General features: G+C 37.6%; 1 protein-coding gene across 12 annotated transcripts in view; it reads left to right on the top strand.

Annotated features, from left to right (window-relative positions):
* The window catches only part of LRCH3 (leucine rich repeats and calponin homology domain containing 3), a 107618-nt gene that overhangs the window by 59860 nt on the left and 33562 nt on the right, over positions 1 to 14196 (top strand). For all 12 annotated transcript variants that reach the window (XM_061411175.1, XM_061411133.1, XM_061411149.1 and 9 more), the window contains exons 7-10: positions 1449 to 1542; positions 2755 to 2875; positions 4378 to 4526; positions 8951 to 9027. In XM_061411175.1, the coding sequence (XP_061267159.1) occupies positions 1449 to 1542; positions 2755 to 2875; positions 4378 to 4526; positions 8951 to 9027 (441 nt within the window). The remainder of the gene's footprint in view (positions 1 to 1448; positions 1543 to 2754; positions 2876 to 4377; positions 4527 to 8950; positions 9028 to 14196) is intronic.

Genomic DNA, 14196 nt, shown 5'->3' with positions numbered 1-14196 from the left:
GTCAGCTCTCTGTCATTTGCCTTTTCTAGAATTTCATAGAAATGAAATGAAATATATAGCGTTTTGTCTGTGGCTTTTACTTAGCAAACTGTTTTCAAGATTATTGATGTTGTATATTTATTTAAATGGGCCAAAGATTTGAACATACATTTCATAAAAGAAGATAAATAGCCAATAAGCACATTAAAATATTAAATATCACTAGTCATCAGAGAAATACAAATTAACATCAGACTTTACAGCCATCAGAATAATAACTAAAATTAATGACTGGCAGTATACAGTGTTGGCAACTGGAACTCCAGTATATTGTTGTTGGGAATTTAAAATGATTCAGCTACTTTTGAAAACAGATTGGCAGTTTTTTAAGTTAAACCTACACTTACCATATAAATTCATTCATCCAGGATGAATTCACTGACATGACAAGAATTTCACTGACATGATGCCAAGTATGAAAAGTACATACTCCATTTTTGTGCATTCTAGAATAAGCAGAACAAATTACCCCAAACTTAGAGGTTTAAACAACACAAATTAATCATTTTATGGTATAGGTCAGAAATCTAAATTTTGGTCTCACTGAGCTAAAATTAAGATGCTGGCAGTGCTCCATTCTTTTCTGTAGATTCTGAGTAGACTGTGTTTCCTTGCCTTTTTCAACTTCTAGAGGTTGTGTGCTTTCCTTAGTTCTTGTCCCTTCCCCCATCTTTAAACCAGCATTGTATCCTCCTCTTCTTTTTCCCTCTTACACATTCAAGAGACCTTGTGATTACATTGAGCCCATTCATACAATTCAGGATAATCTCCGTATTTTAAAGTACGTTTACTAGCAGCCTTAGTTTAATCTGCAACCTTAATTCCCGTTTCCAATGTAAAGTAACATATTTACAGGTTTCAGGGATTATATCTTGACATCTTTGAAAACAATTATTTGGCCTTCTATACTAATTTAAAGTAAAAAAAATTTTGGTAGTTGCTTCTTAGTTGATGAGGTGAGGAAAGTTGACTGGAAAGGGATGTGTGGTAATTTTCTGGTGAAGTAGAAGTGTCCTGTATCATGATAGGGGTGTATGTTACAAAGATGCATTCATTTGTCAAAGGTTTGTGTATTTTGGTGTATATAAATTTTACCTTAAAGAGAGTGCTATTAAAAACAGAAATAATGGAGAGGGTCATTGGGAATGGCTAGAGGAACAGATGAAGTAAGAGTGTTGATATTTTTGAAGGTGGATAATGAGGACATGAAAGTTCATTATTCTCTTCTAACTGCTTTCTTTGAATTTGGAGTTTTTCATACTAAAAAATTAAAGGAGTACTCACTTCATTCTAAGCAATGAAGTCCCTAAATGCCATGAAAATACTTATTACTCAAATTGCATCTATTTCAAATGTTAATTTTTAAAGTATCAAACTTCACAATAAGAACTAAAGTTTCTTTTCGGCAGCCATGAAGAACTGTACTCAGGTCGTCCCTACGGAGCGCTTGATTCAGGTTTCAACAGTGTGGACAGTGGTGATAAGAGATGGTCAGGGAATGAAGTAAGTGTTTATTGTACTTGTTGCAACTTCTGATTAAGAGGAAGTAAAATGATAAAAATGGAAAGTGTCTTAATTGGACTCAATTTCTTGTTATGTAAAGTATAGAAAAGCCAAATGAGGGGTAAAACTCCCACATAGTCCTATCACTCAGAAACGGTATTATGTTTCTTCATCGTCTTTTTAGCATATTGTGTTTTCCATGTTTGTTACCTCATTGTCTCGTATAAATCATTTTATATCCTGGAAGATCTTAATGGGAACTGAGCCAGTTACATGGGAAACCTAAAATTTTGAGTGCCTGGGTAATCTTGAGCAGAGAGGGGTAGAAGATCTGCTAGAAGGTGAGAAAATAGAACTATAGGCTGATGGGTAATAAGATAGGAACCTGATGAAGTTATCTACATGCTCAAGATAAATAAGTAACTTTCTCAGCAAATTATATCATTTTTCTCTTTTGTTTTAATTATTAGTATTATGTTTTCTCTTTTTAAATTACTAAGGTATAATATTTTAGCTATAAATTAGGTTAAATGATAAAAAGATTTTGTTAGCAAGACTGGTAGTATACCATTTTTAACATTATTTTATTTGGAGTCTAAAGCAAATTAGTTTTAGAATACAGCTTATTTGTCATTTGAAATTGCTTGGCTATTTGTGTGTGGTTGGGTGTGTACATGATTGTGGCAATATCAAAAAAGATACTTTTTTGGGGGTGCTGCACTGGGTCTGTGTTGCTGCTCTCAGGGTTTCTCTAGTTGTATCAAGCAGGGCCTACTCTCTAGGTGTGGTGTGCAGGCTTCTCATTGCAGTGGCTTCTCTTGTTGCTGGAGCACAGGCTTTAGGGCCCATGGGCTTCTGTAGTTGTGGCTCCCGGGCTCTAGAGCATAAGGTCAGTAGTTGTGGCACACAGGCTTAGTTGCCTCACAGCGTGTGGGATCTTCCTGGATCAGAAATTGAACTGGTGTCCCCTGCATTGCAAGGCGGATTCATAACCATTAGACCACCAGGGAAGCCCCATTTTAACCATTTTTAAGTGTGCATTTCAGTGCCATTAAGTACATTGATGTTGTTGAATAATATGTACATCTTTGTAGATGCATCTCTGTAATTATTTTGCTCTTTTTTAAAAAATATAAATTCTGAGTTTATGCTATAAATACCTTGTCTAAAATTCGAAGTGATTTATTTTAGTGTTTCTGCTATTTTTTTAAGCCTACAGATGAATTTTCAGATCTGCCTCTTCGAGTAGCAGAAATTACTAAAGAACAAAGACTACGAAGAGAAAATCAATACCAGGAGAATCACAGCAGTTTAGTAGTAACAAATGGTGGAGGTAAACGTGATTCCTGACAACATCCAAAATCTTTTTTATCTCTGACTTTTTAAACGGCCTTTTCACATCCATTCATTCCTTTTATTTGTATATCTGTAACTTCTTCCATTCTTTTTTTAGAGACCTCCCTCCTCTTCTCATATGATTAGGAAAAAAAATGTTTTCTATTAGGACTAAATTTCAATTTCTCTATGTTTTCAGGCTTGTAATTAAAATATAATGTTTTTCTCTTTATTTTGGGAGAAAACTTTACTGAGTTCTCTGGAATACTAAGTTTACTAATAAGTTTATCTGGAATAGACCTTTGCTAATCTTTTTTTTTTTTTTTTGGCTGTGCTGAGTCTCGGTTGCTGCGTGGGCTTTTTCTCTAGTTGCAGTGATCATACACTGCATTTTTCACCAGCTGCATGTGTGGGCTTCTTGTTGCACTGGCCTCTCCAGTAGCAGAGTGTGGGCTCTAAGACGCTCAGACTTCAGTAGTTGCAGCAAGTGGGCTAGTAATTGTGGCTCCTGGACTATGGAGTACAGGCTCAATAGTTCTGGTGCACAGGCTTAGTTGCTCCATGGCATGTGGGAATTTCCTGGATCAGGGATCGGACTGGTGTCTCCTGCATTGACATGCAGATTCTTTACCACTGAGCCATAGGGGAAGCCTGATCTTTGCTAATCTTGACTTAACCATGATCTTCTTAGAAGTATTCTCCTTTTTAAAGATTCTCTTTGTGGTCATTGTGTGACCTCTTTTAGAAATTAAGTGTATTCTTGATGTCTGCCTTGTCTTTCATCTGAAATTGTGCTCTTCAAGGGCATCTGAATCTTATTTATGTGCTTCTCACCCCAGAGCATTTTGAGAAGCAAAAATTCCTCAAATGATTCCCTTCCATCCACAAACTGCTGCAACATACCTGCAATACTGACCTCTAAAAAATATTTTTCTAAATAGGAAAATCTTTTTTTTCTAGTAATGGATAGCAGTTACAATAAGGGGAACAGTCATCAGTATCTGTTTCTTTATCACCAAGTCTTTCCTCCTGTCTTTTCACTTTTATTTAGAGTTAATTGTGTTAGGTTTTCTGCCTAATTCTTTAAAGAGATATGATTAAGCCCCAAACCTAAAACATCCAAAAAATGACACAAAACCTAAAAGAAGATATACCCTTCAACGTTAAAAAATTATTCTTCCTCTTTTTGTCTCACAGAGTCAAACTTGTTTAAAATAGTCAAGAGCTAGCCAAAGAAAAAAGAAATACTAGAGGTCTAAATTCCAGTAATTACCATCAATTACTGCATTCTTTATAGTGAATCAAGACTAGGGCTTTTCTTTAGCCTGTTCTTGTGAGTGACCATGGACTAAATGATAAAGACTTACGTAATTTATTCTTCCCACTTTCATAATAGAAAATGTTAAGGAAAAGGAAAGAATGCAATTTAATGGTTTTTGTTGGCTATCTAACTTGAATTTTTTTTTTTGATGTGTGTGTGTGTTTGTGTCATATGGACAGTGGAACATGAACTGGATCAGATTGACTATATTGACAGCTGTACTGCAGAGGAAGATGAGGATGAGGTGAGACCACACAAGGGCCTGGACTCAGACAGCCTCAGTTCACAGTTTATGGCGTATATTGAACAACGGCGAATCTCTCATGAGGTAATATACACATTTAAACCTAAATTTGTTGCCATCCCCTAGTAAAAACAATTTATGATAGTCTAAATTTCTGTCATATCAGTGATTTGTTGGTTTAGGCTCAATTATTTGTTTTATTATCTTTAGTTCCAATTTTATTACTTTTTTAAACTATTTTTAAAATCAGACAGTAGTCTTAAGTAAAGTTGAGATTTATTTTTCAAATAAAAAGACAGATTTCAGAATTTTAAAGAAGAGAAGTCCTAAGAAAATTCAAAGGAATATGATGCTTTTTATTGTTATTCTTAATACTTTTTTTGTTAACTGATAAATCATAGTTTGGTCAGTAATTAAGAATTGAACCAACGGCAGACTTTTGGAGCAACATACAAACTCAACCATAGAATTTTCATGATGAGCTTAATTATACTGGTGCTTTTATGCTAAGTCACACAGAATACAAATTGTTTGCCATTAAAATTCCTGGGTGTCTGTTATAGTGGAGCATTGAGTTGCCTTAGAAAACAAATGAGCATTCAGCCCACTGCGAAGTCTCCGCCAGTTCCCCAAGGGTCTCAAGTAGAAATAGCATTCTTCAGTGTATCTAGTCAGCATAATAAAATGGCTCCACTTCAGTGTGTGTGATGTTAATGTCTGGAGTTGGTCCCAGGCTCTGAGCAGGGATTATTTGAGAAACACTTGGGGCTTTTTGAAGAATGATGTATTTAAGTCTTTTAGAAATAGCGAATAGTCACTTCAAGTGGGACATGTTATAGAGTGTTATTATCATTCTTTTAAAAAAAAAAAAACTTGGTTTTCCTATCCGAAGACTTTTGAACACAGTATTTTTTGTTGGTTCAAAAGACACTCTTGTATTTAAAGTTTGATAAATACGTTATTCCCCCCAGCCCATATCTGAGGGGAATACATTCCAAGAACACCAGTGGATGGATGGTACTGAGCCCTATATGTACTATGTTTTTTCCTATACATACATACCTAAGTTTAATTTATAAATCAGGCACAGTAAGAGATTAAGAATAATAACTAAAAATAGTTGCAACAGTATACTGTAACAAAAATTATGTGAATTTGGATGTGTGCACACTCATGCTCTCTCTTATTATCTCACTGCACAAATATAATGCCTTTCCCATCTTAACTAAGCATTCATTTACACATACTGTGGGTGTGTAACGTTTGCAGTTTCAAGTGCAATAACAAAACTAGCATGAATGTCTCTTTCCTTCTTCACAACTTCACAGATGGAAGCTTTGTTCTTACTGTAGATCTTACCTTAGAATTCAATTTTTTTCTTTCCTTATTAATTCAAGAACTTTCACCTTTTCACTTCAGTGAAGCATTTTACGACTTCTCTCAGGCATATCTGAATTACCAACATTACTACTTTTGTACTTGGGTCCATTATTAATAAAATAGGATTACTTGTACACAAGCACTGCTGTACTGCAACAGTCTGATAATTGAGAGAAACTTAACTGAGCCAGCTACTAACTGACTAACAGGCAGGATACCCTGGTGAAAGGGATGATTTGTAATCCAGGTGGGATGGAGTGGGACAGCTTGCAATTTTACCACACTGCTTAGAATGGCATGCAGTATAAAACTTACAAATTGTTTGTTTCTGAAACTTTCCATATAGTATTTTTGGATCAATGGTTGACAATGGGTGACTGACATCTCAAAAGGTGAAACTAACCAATAATGTCCATTGCTGTGAATCAAAGTCCTGCAGCCTACAGATAGCAATGTGTACAAGTTGATTAATGAAACTACTTGTGGTTCAGGCTGTAAGCATTTCTGCTAGAGCAAAGGGCATCTACTTGGCAGTAAAATTTAAGTTAACAACGCCCACTTTATAATCTTGGGGAATCCTTTTTCTTTTCTTGTAGTCTTTTTCTTTGACTGTTTTATGGTTAATTATCCTGTGTAGATGAGGTATTTCTACTAAAAGTGAAAATGCCCATTATACTGCTGGTGAAAAATTGTAATATCATTTCTTTAATCCATTATATTGGCTAATTTGTAATATGTTTTCTGATTCCATCTACCTATTACGTATAGTAGTCTTTATGATTCTGTTGTAAGGCTCTTTAGGACTTCTGTGTCATAAGGCTTTTGAAGCTTGGCATATATAAAAATCTGCCTGCAATGCAGGAGACCCAGGTTCACTTCCTGGGTCGGGAAGATCTCCTGGAGAAGGAAATGGCAATCCACTCCAGTATTCTTGCCTGGAAAATCCCATGGACAGAGGAGCCTGGCAGCCTACAGTCCGTGGGGTCACAAGAGTCGAACACGACTTAGTGACTAAACCACCACCCATATATAAAAATAAAATGAAGTAGTATTATTTTAAATGGTTTAATAACCAGTGAATAAATATTTTTTTATATTCTTGGATACTGCCTAAAAATGGGTTGTTAAAAACTATTTGAGATTTTAAACACTCTGCTATTATTTAAGGTTTATCATAATACCTCTCACATGCATAGAAATATTATGACAAAATGGGGTATGGCTTATAGACTGTAACATATTTACTTTTTTAATTAAACTAATGTTACGTTCATTTTTGTCATGAAAATTTCATGTACCTCTTGCCGGAATTTTAGGTAATCACAGCGTTGTAAAACCTGGGTGCTACGTCACTGATGGTAGCATACTAAGAGAGATTTCTGTTTACTTATAAACTTAAATTAACTAAAATTAGAATAAATATTCTCTCATCCAGATTCTAGAATTGTGTCTCATTTAATATGATCCTTATGCCCAGACTTTATAGGAATCAGCCTTAGCCCTTTGGAGTAATTCACCTAAGATTTTCTAGTTATGTGTGATGTACCTGTTTCTTGGACATAGACTGTAAAATCAAATAAAATTTGATTTTAGATTTTTAGGGAGAATAAGTTGGGTTTTTTTCCCTTCTAGAATACCCATTTTGATTATTTTCTTTGGTGCTCAAGTAGGATTATATTGTTTTTATAGATTCTCATTTGACAAAATACCTGGTGTCTCTATCTTTGATTTATATTTTTCAGTATATAAGCCATATAACTTAAAGCAGTTACGTTTTCAATCAATAATTTTTTTAAATGACCTTTACCCTGTGTGTTTTAGTCGTTCAGTCATGTTCAACTCTTGTGATCCCATGGACTGTAGCCCGCCAGGCTCCTCTGTCCATGGGATTTTCCAGACAAGAATACTGGAGTGGGTTGACATTTCCTTCTCCAGGGGATCTCCCCCACCCCACAGATCAAACTTACATCTCCTACATTGCAGGTGGTCTCCTACATTGCAGGCAGATTCTTTACCACAAGCCAGCAGGAAAGCCCTAATTAATACCATCATGCTTGTGTTCAATTCGCTTCGGTCGTGTCCAACTCTAAATACTGGAGTGGGTTGCCATTCCCTTCTCCAGGGGATCTTCCCCATCCAGGGATTGAACCTGGGTCTCCTGCATCTTTTGCATCACAGGCAGATTCTTTACTGCTGAGTTACCAGGGAAGCCCCAATTAATACCATATTTTGCCATAAACAAATTACATTTGAACTTCCCTGGTGGTGCAGTGATTAAGAATTCACCATGCAGTGCAAGGGACACTGGTTCCATCCCTGGTCCAGGAAGATCCCATGTGTTGCCAAGCAATTAAGCCGGTACATCACAACTGCTGAGCCCATGAGCTGAAACTACTGAAGCCAGCACTCCTAAAACTTGTGCTCCACAACAAGAGCGGCTACCTCAGTGCGAAGCCTGCACACTAGAACAAAGAGTAGCCCACGCTCCCCGCAAGTAGAGAAAGCCTGCGTGCAGCAGCAAAGACCCATCATAATAAATGGGTAATAAATAAATAAATAATAAAATAAGTAAATAAATCTTTAAAGAAAAAGGAAGAAATTACTTTTTACTTTGTCTTGATATTCTACTGTCATCCCCAGGACTATTTGTCTAACATAAGTACAATTTATGATGATGATGAAGTAAAGAAATGTAGTCTCCCCAGTGAACTTCCTGTTACCAGGAATAGTCGAGAGGCTGAGCAAAAGTCAGGATAGGATCGGTAGGCATTCTTGTTCTAGAGGAGAGTTTGTGCTCAATGACCTCTAAGATTCTTTCCAACTTTCACATCTTACTGTTTTGTAAATATTACTGTATGGTCATTATAAATCATAAAGTACAGTGAGAAGAAAATCTACATTTTTAAAAAATAAATGTTTTTGGCTTGTGAACAGTCTTCTGTTTATCAAAGCAGTAATATAGCCTATAATCCTTCTAAACGTGAAAATTCACATTCCAAGATTTTGTTAAAATATTTTTAGTGTAATATACTATATTGATCCCTAAATGCCATTGAAATGTAAACTGTGTAATTACACTTTTCTGGATACATGTGTTAAATTGATCTGTCTTTCTGTTTTTGGCCTAGGGTTCACCAATAAAGCCAATACCCATGAGGGAATTTCAAAAAACAGAAGACATGAGAAGATATTCACATCAAAATAGGTTTGAAAAACCAATGCTAGTCATTTTGTCTTAAAACTGGGTAGTAAGAGCATGAAATGATTTTGGTTTTATGTATATATATGTATAATGAAGGTGTTTAGATACTGCTGCTGCTACTGCTGCTAAGTCGCTTCAGTCGTGTCCGACTCTGTGCGACCCCACAGACGGCAGCCCACCAGGCTCCCCCGTCTCTGGGATTCTCCACTGGAGTGGGTTGCCATTTCCTTCTCCAATGCATGAAAGTGAAAAGTGAAAGTGAAGTCACTCAGTCATGCCTGACTCTTAGCGACCCCATGGACTGCAGCCTACCAGGCTCCTCCGCCCATGGGATTTTCCAGGCAAGAGTGCTGGAGTGGGGTGCCATTACCACTACGTGTTTTAAATATGATGTATTTAGAGCTAAGTGAAATGTACCTGTGTGCTCTAGAATAAGAAGTAAAACTGACTTACTGATTCTAAATTCGGATTACCTAAACCTTTATCTGTATAAGTATTTGAAGATAAGTAATAAAGTTTATTGGAGAAGGCAGTGGCACCCCACTCCAGTACTCTTGCCTGGAAAATCCCATGGACGGAGGGGCCTGGTGGGCTGCAGTCTATGGGGTCGCTAAGAGTCGGGCATGACTGAGTGACTTCACTTTCACTTTTCACTTTCATGCATTGGAGAAGGAAATGGCAACCCACTCCAGTATTCTTGCCTGGAGAATCTTGGGGACAGAGGATCCTGGTGGGCTGCTGTCTCTGGGGTCGCACAGAGTCGGACACGACTGAAGCGACTTAGCAGCAGCAGCAGCAATAAAGTTTATAATGATGTACATGGATTTATGCATAAATAGAGCTGCATGAATTTCAGGAGTCCAGCGATTTTACTTAAACTTTTGATTAGATGACAGAACAACAGAGAAAACAATATATTCTTCATTCCCATCTCAGTTGAAGTAATCTTTTATCTATAATTACTGCCTCAAAGGATATTTCTAAACTTAGCTTGGCCATTTAGGGTGCTGCTGCTGCTGCTTTTTTGTTTTCTCAAGAGTACTGCTTCTTATTCTTGAGCTCCAAAAAGTTTCTTATCATAAACTGTATCACAATTGTTGAAAGATTCTCAGCCTTTGGTTTTTTTTGCTTCCTTTTTTTTTTTTTTTTTTTGAAATCTTAAAAAAGTAGGCTTGATAAATCTGTTCTTAAGTAACGTTAAATTTGTTGTGTAGAAAGTGTCATACATCATTCTTTACTTATACTTGACAGGATATTAAAGTTGTTTAGAAGGCTGAGCTATAGATGAATAAAGAAACTGTAGGGAGAATAATGAAAGAAAGAAATCTTATAACTTGGCCTTTTTAATCTTGTTAGTTCATGAAGATTTAGACACATTTCATGTCTTTGAAATTTATCTCAAAGTGACTTTTTAGTTGTCAATGTGTCCCTTTACTGAAAATGTGGTTATTTGAGATTCCAGTATCATGTGGGCATTTCTTGTTACATTTCCCCATGTTGGATAGACCTCTGCTTTATTTTTGGCACCTCCTACCTTCTGTGTCCATCATAAGTAAAGCTCAGGATTTTCAGGATATGGCACACACCCTCAAGGTGAAAGCCAGCTTTTTGCTCAGTTGTCTTACTAAAGTTTTAGTTTTCTGATGCTTCAGTTCAGTTAGGTTTCGCTCAGTCACGTCCAACTCTGCGACCCCATGGACTGCAGCACGCCAGGCTCCCCTGTCCATCACCAACTCCCGGAGCTTGCTCAAACTCTTATGTTCATCGAGTTGGTGATGCCATCCAACCATCTTATCCTCTCTCGTCTCCTTCTCCTCCTGCCTTCAGTCTTTACCAGCGTCAGGGTCTTTTCCAGTGAGTCAGTTCTTCCCATCAGGTGGCCAAAGTATTGGAGCTTCAGCATCAGTCCTTCCAATGAATGCATATTTAGGACTGATTTCCTTTAGGATTGACTGGTTAGATTTCCTTGCAGTCCAAGGGACTCTCAAGAGTCTTCTCCAGCACCACAGTTCAAAAGCATCAATTCTTCGGCCCTCATCTTTCTTTATAGTCCAACTCTCACATCCATACGTGACTACTGGAAAAACCATAGCTTTGACTAGATGGACATTTGTCGGTAAAGTAATGTCTCTGACCCTTATATAACAAATTACCACAAATTTAGTTGCTTAAAACACACCTATTTATTATATTACAGTTCTGAGAGATAGAAGTCTGGGCAGGCTTGTTTTGGTTCTCTGCTTAGGGCCTCACAAGGCCAAAGTCAAGGTGTTGGCTAGCCTAGAGTCTTACCTAGAGACCCTGGAGGAGAATCCACTTCCAGGCTTATATAGGTTGCTGGCAGAATTCAGTTCCATGCAGTTGTAGATTGCGGTCTCCATTACCTTGTTAGCTGTTAGCTGGGAGTCATTTTTGCGTCTAGAGTCCACCCACATTTCTTGGTTCATGGTTTCCTCCATATCAAGCCAGCAGTGACGGGTCAGATCTTCACATAAATCTGATTTCCCTTTCTACCACATCTCTCAAACTCTCTTGCCTTCCTCTTCTGGTTTTAATGACTTGTATGATTATACTAGGCCCACCTGGATAAGGTCAACCAATTAGTAACCTTAATTTCATCTGCAGAGTCCTTTTCTGATACGTAACATATTTATTGGAGTAATACCAGGGGAGGAGATCATGTACCAAAAATCTGCTTACCAAACCTTAATCCAGAGTTCCTGTTTTTTAACTTCTTTTTAGAATCTGTGGTTTTTTTTTTTTTTTAGTACTTCAGCAGTGCATTTTAAAAGATTACTTTGTTGAACAGTTTTTTTGTTTCCATTGGCAGAGTCATTCAGAATATGTAACCTGCCACAGGTGCTAGAAACTGAATCAATGATTACTGTTACCTAGGTGTTTCAAATCTTTAGATCAATACAGTCTTTGGATAAGAACCCCATACTTTATTCCTGTCATCAGTTGAGCTTTAAGATCAATACATACCTCATACCTCATGTTGCTAAATATCTCATATGCTAAGTACTTTTTTAGGTATTGGGAAATAGCTGTGAATTTCAGAGTTCTTATCCTCCTCAAATGGAATCATGAATTAGAACCTAGAAAAACAAAATCACCTCAGAATGGCTGGCAACTCTGAGGCTCACAATGCTTGCCTGTAACCTGAGTAATGTTGCGTTGCTTCATGTGTGTGCTCAGTCATATCCAACTCTTAACGACCCTGTGGACTGTAGCCCGCCAGGCTCCTCAGTCCATGGAGTTTTCCAGGCAAGAATACTGAAACGGGTTGCTGTTTCCTTCTTCAGAGGATCTTTCCAACCCAGGAATCCAACCTATGGCTCCTGCATCTCTTGCGTTGCAGGAAGAATCCTTACCTCTTGAGCTGTTGAGGCTTCCCAACCTGAGAAATATGTTAACCTACAAAGTCTTGATCAGTCCTTCTGTTACAAAGACTGAAAGGAATTGAGTTAGTTTATAGATTGCTACTTGCTTGTTAGTCACTGCTGAAGAAAAAGGTTGTTTGCTTTTTCCTCCCAATTCTCCTCTCCTCCCATCACCCACCATTTACATTTCTTCCTACCTCCCCCTCCCCGACACAAACACAGACACTATCTGCCTGAGGATTAAGAAAGGTAAGGAGGTATGTTAAGAGTATTATGATAAATTGGTAAGTGTTTTATAACTGTTTGCTGCTGCTGCTGCTAAGTCGCTTCAGTCGTGTCCAACTCTGTGTGACCCCATAGACGGCAGTCCACCAGGCTCCCCCGGCCATGGGATTCTCCAGGCAAGAACACTGGAGTGGGTTGCCATTTCCTTCTCCAATGCATGAAAGTGAAAAGTGAAAGTGAAGTTGCTCAGTCGTGTCCGACTCCAAGCAACCCCATGGACTGCAGCCCACCAGGCCCCTCCGTCCATGGGATTTTCCAGGCAACAGTACTGGAGTGGGTTGCCATTGCCTTCTCCAACTGTTTGCTAAGATGGAGTAAATAGATTTTTAGTTAAAATAACAAAACTGTCATTTATTTTATATATCAAAAAAAAAAAATTTTTTTTAAGGGGTCACTTATAACCTGATAGGCATTTTAGTTCGAGAGAGATGATAATGTGATAATGTCAGGCTAGGTCCTGTGAAGTTCGTTAATTTCTACTGGAAGCAGTATAGTATTAAAAAAATACCTGGATATTTTTAGTTTCATGTTACGTAGACTAAACTAGAAAAGCTACTATATTAAATGTGATATGATGAACAAAGAAAAGCAGAAGGGCAGTTCAGAGTCTGTCATACAGAGGTACAGTTCTGGTTTGCCCAGCTCAAGCAAGTTCAAGATTTAAAAACGCATAATTACAAACCTGTATTTTTGTGTCAATATCCCATATTTTTGAGAGGAAGATACCACTGCCATTTGTTTAAACAATATTTCTTGAGCACTGCAATAGTCTGGTTATGTTCTAGGTTCCTGATAACAACGCCACAACAGATAAATACATGTAACAAATACTTATCAGGTACTGCTCAGTGCTACAAAGAAAAATAAAGCAGGATGAAAGAGTTAATACTGAGTCAGGTTGAGGGGAAAGCGAGAGCAGTTTTATGATGTAATATTTTTATCGAAACCCCAAAGAGGGATCAAGGATTCTGGCTATCTAGGGGAGGAACAGTCTAGGCAGAAGCCATTACAGAGGAACATACTTGGTGTGTTCAGGGAACACTAAGGAGTGTAAATAAGGCAGAACAGTTTTGAAGTGTGAGATGAAAATTAAGTTGTGGTTATGTTCTACTTGAGATGCTGCTAGAAATTCAGTGGTGTTAACCAGGTAAGCAGGTCTAGATGTATAAACTTAGAGTAAAGGGGAGAGAATTAAGGCTTAAACAACTGGATTATTTGTTGTTATTGTTCAGTCGCTAAGTTGTGTCCATCTCTTTGTGACCCTATAGCCTGCAGCACACCAGGCTCCTCTGTCCTCCACTGTCTCCTGGAGTTTGCTCAAGTTCATGTCCATTGAGTTGGTGATGCTATCTAATCATCTCATCCTCTGCTGCCCCCTTCTCCTGTTGCCTTCAGTCTTTCCCAGGTCTTTTCCAATGAGTCAGCTCTCACTTCAGGTGGCCAAAGTATCAGAGCTTCGGCTTCAGCATCTGTCCTTTCAGTGAATATTCAGTTTATTTCCTTT

The sequence above is a fragment of the Bos javanicus genome, chromosome 1 (assembly GCF_032452875.1).
Source record: "Bos javanicus breed banteng chromosome 1, ARS-OSU_banteng_1.0, whole genome shotgun sequence".
In the NCBI taxonomy this organism is placed as follows: domain Eukaryota; kingdom Metazoa; phylum Chordata; class Mammalia; order Artiodactyla; family Bovidae; genus Bos; species Bos javanicus.
This window is presented reverse-complemented; position numbering and strand designations above follow the sequence as displayed.